The 6,909-nt window shown below is 36.9% G+C and overlaps 1 protein-coding gene across 1 annotated transcript; it reads left to right on the top strand.

The window, feature by feature from the left end:
* Nucleotides 1-242: 242 nt before the first annotated feature.
* On the top strand, nucleotides 243-6,235 carry LOC137629065 (arrestin homolog). Its single transcript, XM_068360332.1, has 7 exons — nucleotides 243-356; nucleotides 2,629-2,750; nucleotides 2,944-3,177; nucleotides 3,483-3,830; nucleotides 4,889-5,020; nucleotides 5,243-5,411; nucleotides 5,760-6,235. The coding sequence occupies exons 1-7, from the start codon at nucleotides 314-316 to the stop codon at nucleotides 5,861-5,863; spliced, it is 1,152 nt and encodes a 383-aa protein (XP_068216433.1). The 5' UTR covers nucleotides 243-313; the 3' UTR covers nucleotides 5,864-6,235.
* Nucleotides 6,236-6,909: the final 674 nt, after the last annotated feature.

The following is a 6,909-nucleotide window of genomic DNA, read 5'->3' as shown; positions in this document are numbered from 1 at the left end:
AAGATATAACGATCTTATCCATCTGCTTAACGTAGGGATGGAGGGGGGGGGGGGGGTGCGCAACCCCACCCTGCCTGTACTCAAACTCCAGTGAAAATGTAAAACCCAATACAAAATAGACGGGTAGGGGGATATGGGAGATGGCGGGGGTATTTAATTAGAACTAACAGGATTACCATCGAAAGGAAACCCATATATAGTCGAGGGGGGAACCCACACAAACCAATCCCACTGTTGTTTCTTCGCCAAGCGAACTACAAACGCGTATCTTCTCGCAACTACTCTCGTAAGAGAAATCTCCAAGTCTACTTCGATGGTGAACGCCGTGAAAGTTTTCAAAAAAACCGCCCCTAATGGTAGGTTCAACTAATTCCTTAAAGTTCTAGTAGCAATTGTTTGAAAAATCCAGGTTGATTCTTGACGATACTTTGTAGTGCCACTATATTTTCGGGTATTTTTAGTCATTATTTCCTATCAGTTGAAATGGTAATTGCACTGAATATTGATCTACACTGTTAAAAATTTTCCGTAAATAAACGGTAAAAGTCCTGGAATAAATGTTGTCAGGCATTTGCCGTTTTAGAACAGAATATATTGACGCAAATGACTGATATTACGGTCACCTACCCGTAAAATATAATAACAAAACAGTGTACAAATTACGGTCGCCTGTATTTTAATGAAATACGTCTTCTTTCAACAGAGTAGCTCCGACAAAGGGAAAATTGACCTGCTATCAGTGTCTTAGTGTCCAATACCTTTCATTGTTATATCTTATTATTTACAACGTATTAAACGCTCCAGGCCAGCTATTGGGGGAAATGCCTTGGTATATGTATGTATGATCGAGAAGATAAACGATTTAAGCTTTCTACCTCCCAATTCGAATGTTAAATTTGAACTTCAGTCTTGCAAGCCTTTTCACCAATACGAGTTTATTTGAGTAACTTCTAATCAACTCATGAAAATTAGTATTCACGCTATTTTTTTTTTTACATATTCACAACGTTTCAGTAATTTATTTTTCTTCTCACGTGATATACGACAAAAGGTTTCTTTTAACCTTTAAAAGTTCTCACAATCATTAATGTAAAGCTGAGCAGAATGACCAACAAGTTTTATGTTCCAATTAATTTTTCTTTTTTTCTCTAAAATCGCTAAATGACAAATGCTTTTCAGAGATCTTCCTTTATATTTCAAACTTTAAATTTGTGGGGAACTTATATAGCAAGATACATCTATAATTTGTTTTAACTTCATAAAGTTCCTAAAATTCAATTTTTGCAATCTTATCAAATTTTTGCTCAGACGAAGCCTTCTCAAAAGAGCAACTCGACAAAAAGGCTCTTTACATTCGTTCGATTTGCAATGACTAATTCCACAATGAAGCAAATATTCATTAGATGACAGGTTAAGCGATTATCATAACTATATACTTCATATGTGTAGTTTGTGAATGCCTTAATTTTCCTTCATCAGCAAGATACTTAATATACATGAGATTTTAGGTTTTTCTCGTAATGGGTAAAACAAAGTTGTTTCTTGAGTCTTGACATGAAAAAGGAAAATATTACTGTATGATGGGATTCTGTTTAATACTGCAAGGCCCTTCTCTCAGTGTTGCATTATTTAAAGCACTGTACTTAATGATGATTTGTTTAATGTAGTTTTTTTTTTTTTTTTTTTTTTTTTTTTTTTTTTTTTTTTTAACTCGACTCCTCCTGTATTCAATATACTTTACCCATAAACCCTTTACCATAAAAGCCATACACTTCCGCCGAATGATTCCAAGTTTTACTAATTGTTGATAGATACCCATAAATATGTCTAATTAGGTTTTTTCTTACGTCCTGAAAATTTGTTAAAATTCCATTGTTTTATGTAGAGTAATTACCATTTGATAACTAAAGAATCAAGGAAGACGTGGTCTAAAGGAACCAATGCCGAATTCTTAGGTAGGTTCCTAAAGTAATCCAGTTATAACTTCAGAATATAATGCAGAAATTTCCACCGAGTACAAATGTAATTATTTTATACGTACGAGTTGATCATGGAATAGTTAGGTAATATTTATTCCTTTCAATGGATCTTTACTAGAATTATCGATTTCAGAATAGCATAATGAAAAAATACAGTTATGAATCTTGTAATTATACAGGACTGAGCTTATTAAACAGTCTAGCCCATGAATGAAAATAAAGTGGTCGAAAATTATTTGAATTTTGGTAAAGTTATTGCCAACATTAACATCCTAAGTCTTTCCTGAAAGATTCGTAGCGTAACATAATCAAACGATCTCTAATTAAAATGTGCAAGTTGTGACAATTATCACTCAGCCAGAATTTTTTTTTTAATACATTATTTCAACCTAAATCAGTACTTTTATTATACAGTACATTGGAAGAATGATGTACTTAATATAAACGTTATAGGATATTCGAGGATATTGTAATTCGTTGTAATCGGTAAATCTTTAAATGTTCTCATTACTTTATACGACTAAAAGAAACTAAGGAAATCATCCAGCACCAAGTAATCACATTTTGCAATCATTTGTTGAGCTTAAAAACAAAACATCCTTTTGCGCAACGTGTTAATCCATTAATATACTTTTTCCTTCCCACACAGGTAAGATCACTGTTTATCTAGGTCGTCGAGACTTTGTCGACAATACCATCTCAACTGAACCTGTAGATGGCGTCGTAATCTGTGACAATGACTACCTACGTGGTCGCAGGGTTTACGCTACCGTAAGTAATGACTGTTTTTATGATAATTTCTGGTAAATTGGATAAGTACATTGTTTTACTGACGTACATGAATGCTTGAATAGAGCCATGAGAATGTGTAGAAGTAATTACGACACATTTTTCGTTGGTGATTTCTAGCAAGCGTTCCTGCCGACTCCCTCACACCCCAGTAAACATATTTTCCCTTCAACAGGTCTCGGTCACGTACCGATTCGGTCGCGAGGAAGATGAGGTCATGGGCCTCAACTTCAGCAAGCAGCTGACTATCCTTAGCGAGCAGATCTACCCTAGCACCAACAATGTAGAGAACACCCCCGTCCAGGAAAGGCTCATCAAGAAGTTGGGAGCCAATGCTTACCCATTCTCCATCACCATCCCTGAAACTTCACCCACCTCTGTCCAGCTTCACTCCGGCGAGGAAGACACCGTGAGTAGCGATTTAATATTAGTAAGATGAAACTTCTGAGCGGGGTGCCTAAATGGGGTAGGGGTGTTGGCTAGGGAATTCAGAGGCAGAGGGGCATTTAGTATAAAACCTGAATTGGGAAAAGGGATCAGTATGGTTCTTTTATATTCTCTGATGTCAGTGATGCCCTTGTTTTAAATAACAGGAAACATTGCAAATGTTCTTTCGGTTTTTGGTTATGATTAACATCATTGATCAATAACACATTTACATCTCACATGGAACTTTTCCACCAATTAATATTCTTTTTTCTTCTGTCAAACCAGTCCAAGCCCCTTGGTGTCATCTATGACCTGACTGTCTACGTCGGTGACAGCACTGAGGAGCGCCCCCACAGGCGCAACTCCGTCAACCTCGCCGTCAGGAAGATCCAGTATGCTCCTCCAGGTGGCAGCAGGCGCCAGCCCAGCACTCTCGTGTCCAAGGGCTTCGCTCTGTCCTCTGGCAAGATCAACATGGAGCTTACCCTTGACAAGGAACTGTTCTACCACGGTGAAACCGTCAAGTGTAACATAAGCATCAACAACGGCAGCAAGAAGACCGTTAAGAACATCAAGTGTGCCATCATCCAGCACGTCGAACTGACCATGACCAACAACCAGTTCACCCGTGAGGTAATGAGAGAAGGATTTTCTTCTACAATGCACTTTTAACATAGACCTCTGTTTTTCAATGGCGTCACTGATAATCAAAGAGAGTGAAGTCTATCATCATATGGACATTTTCATAACAGAGTTATCGACACACGTAATGAACTTTTCGAAAAAGATAAGGGTAAAATTCATAGGCACATCAAATTGCTCAACCATTTTATCAACATTTACGATGCTTTTCTTAACCCTTCCCTAAAAATTATTATGAACTTATAAAATTTTAATAAACAAAGATGAAGTTCTAAAAGGCAAATACACACTTCATAAAAAAGTAATGGTGCTATAAGTTCACTCATGTACGTACATTTTTGTATGATTAGCTTTCGCAAATATAGAAAGATTAATATTTAACGACAAAAACACCAGTTCCCACCTTCCAGTACAAACCCATCATACGGCCGCATGCGAATGCACTAACTATAATCTGAAATAAGCATCTAGCAGTCGCTATCCCGCTAAGTAAATTCATCAAAATATATGCCATGCTTCACTAAAATACAGTGAGTTCAGAAGATTCTAATGCTATGCAGTTTTAATATAATTTCAAAGGCTTCAATTCAATTATCCAGCTAGGTTTTCTATAACAGCAAAATACATGACATCCACACTAAAATACGAAATGGTATGCCTACGTCCCAACTATCACTAAATAATGAATATGATTGAATCATCAAAATTTAATTGCTAAAGAACTTCAATAATCCAATATTGCATCTAAAAGCACCAAGAAATTGACAAAATTCGTATCCCATTTTTGTTCACGTCTTAGAAGGATGTACATTCAATCTTAAAATACACAAAAAATATTCTGCACACGAGATAATCATATGAGGGACGTTACTTTCCCTTAGATAATATTCATGATGTGTAAGTATATATATTTTTTCATGGCACATATAATACCTTATGTGTTATAAAGAATACACTACCTTTATTCGCACTTTTCTGGGGAGAGGGGTGGGGGAGTTATAGCACAACAAAATAAAACCATTTTACATTTCTTCTTTGCTCTTTTCCAGATTTCCAGTTTGGAATCCAAGGAAGGATGCCCTATCACTCCTGGAACTAACCTCCAGAAGTCTTTCACTCTTACCCCTCTTGCTTCTTCCAACAAGAACAAGTATGGTATTGCCCTTGATGGCAAGCTGAAGGTAATTATGACTTCTAATTAACTGTTTGCCATAAATTGAACCTTAAATCTTATTACGAAGGATACCCATATATACATACTCCTACCATCAATAACTACACCTCCAGTAACACAGTTATAATAATAACTATAAGAATCCCCCAATCTGTAATTAAAAATTCTTATGATAACATTGCCAGCTTTCAATTATTCTCAATTTCATCTCAATTTTATCTCCATTCAGGACTCTGACGCCAACTTGGCTTCCTCCACCCTGGTCAGTGAGGGCAAGTGTGCCAACGATGCCAACGGTATCGTTGTCTCCTATTCCCTCCGCGTCAAGATCAACTGCGGAGCCATTGGTGGCGAACTGGTCGGCGACCTGCCTTTCAAGCTTCTCCACCCTGCTCCAGGTAAGCTTCAGCTTACTTTCATGGTTAACTTTGAATGGGTTTTATATGCTGATCAAAGCATGCTCGCTTATGTCCCTCTTTCTACCTATCTTTCTCTATATTGAGCCAACTGGTCTCAATTCTTTACCTACCACTGTAAATAGCGAAGTATATCTTCCTTTCTTAGTTCGTCAATCTGTTGTTTTCTCTTCCTTCCCCTAGTTCTTTTGCAATCTCTTGGATCCCATTCTGTCATTCTTAATGTCAATCTATTATCTCTCATCCTCATGATATGTCTATTTCTTTTCCTTAAATGTCTATTAATGACAATATTGATCTAATTACTTGTGTCTTCCTTTCCCTTCATAGGTGTCATCTCCAAGGAGCCCGCAGGTGGCTACACCGGAGGTGAAGACCTCGAATTCGAGGACTTCGCCCGCCTCCGCCGTGGCCAGAGCGTCGACCAGAACTAAAGTTGAAGATCTATGGACAGCCCTTCCTTAAATCCTGACCTCTCCCGCTACTCTCCCCCTCTCCACTTCCCTCCTGGAGGTAGGTGGGGGGCGGGGAGAGTTCCCTGGACGAATCGCTCTCTACTTTGTTCTCACAGCGAACTCACCATGCGAACGAACGACACGACGGGATTTTTCGAAACGAGCCGACAGCGCTATTGCAGCGCCTGTTCACATTAGTTTCATGTTATCTTTCTTGTTTGTTCATTTGTGAGCACTGCTCGTCTTAACGGTTGTTTACGTCATATGAATAAAAGTTTCTCCCGGTGAGAATCTTACCAGCCTCTTTTCAAGATGGCGGTGAATTAAGCTCAGGCTCGGTATCAACCATCTGCCTGAGAGAACAGTGTCTCTTTGTTATTTTTGTTTGATATATTTTTTTAAGATTACTTTTTTTTTTTTGGTTTATTTTTGTAGAGAGGTTAAGAAGTAGTTCTTTTAATCTTCTTATTTTTTTTTCTACTTTATTCTTAGTTTCTTGTTTACATATATTTCTTTGCCATTTGCTTTATTTTATTTGATAGCATTTCTTCTTCTTTAGTATATTGTTTTCGTTATGTGGAGAAATCACTTACTGATCATTTCAATTGGCTGCTTATTTTTTCAGTTATTACAGATAAAAAAAAATATGGTTCTTTTACTGACTCCCTGATATGATTACAAAATATGAGATGTAAATAGAAGAATTCCACTAAAAGATACGAAAATAATCTACAAATAATAATAACAAAATTGTCAGTTTAACCCCCTGCTAATGAATGGGACTTCTCAAGCAACGAATTATTGATGTAAGAATTGATTAAACACACTACTACAAAAGAAAGGAATCAAAGAAATTCAAGAAAAAGGAAGAAAAATTAGAAAAAAAGCCAGAGGACAATTAAGTACAAAATGTCAATACCTTAAAGCAAATCCCATGCAAATCTAAATTATCACATTACCTGCAACTTCAATCCATCAAGAAATCAAGGCTTAATTCCTTGGTACATCTTACGGATTCAATTAAG

Source organism: Palaemon carinicauda, chromosome 37 (genome assembly GCF_036898095.1).
Source record: "Palaemon carinicauda isolate YSFRI2023 chromosome 37, ASM3689809v2, whole genome shotgun sequence".
NCBI classification, from domain to species: domain Eukaryota; kingdom Metazoa; phylum Arthropoda; class Malacostraca; order Decapoda; family Palaemonidae; genus Palaemon; species Palaemon carinicauda.
The sequence above is the reverse complement of the archived record's forward strand: the minus strand, read 5'-3'. Positions and strand labels throughout refer to the sequence as shown.

Bases quoted from the DNA above. Each gene is read 5' to 3' on its own strand.
- LOC137629065 (XM_068360332.1), top strand. From the start codon at position 314: ATGGTGAACGCCGTGAAAGTTTTCAAAAAAACCGCCCCTAATG. The intron at 3,178-3,482 runs GTGAGTAGCGAT...CTGTCAAACCAG, and splicing joins ACTCCGGCGAGGAAGACACC to TCCAAGCCCCTTGGTGTCAT. The intron at 3,831-4,888 runs GTAATGAGAGAA...GCTCTTTTCCAG, and splicing joins ACAACCAGTTCACCCGTGAG to ATTTCCAGTTTGGAATCCAA.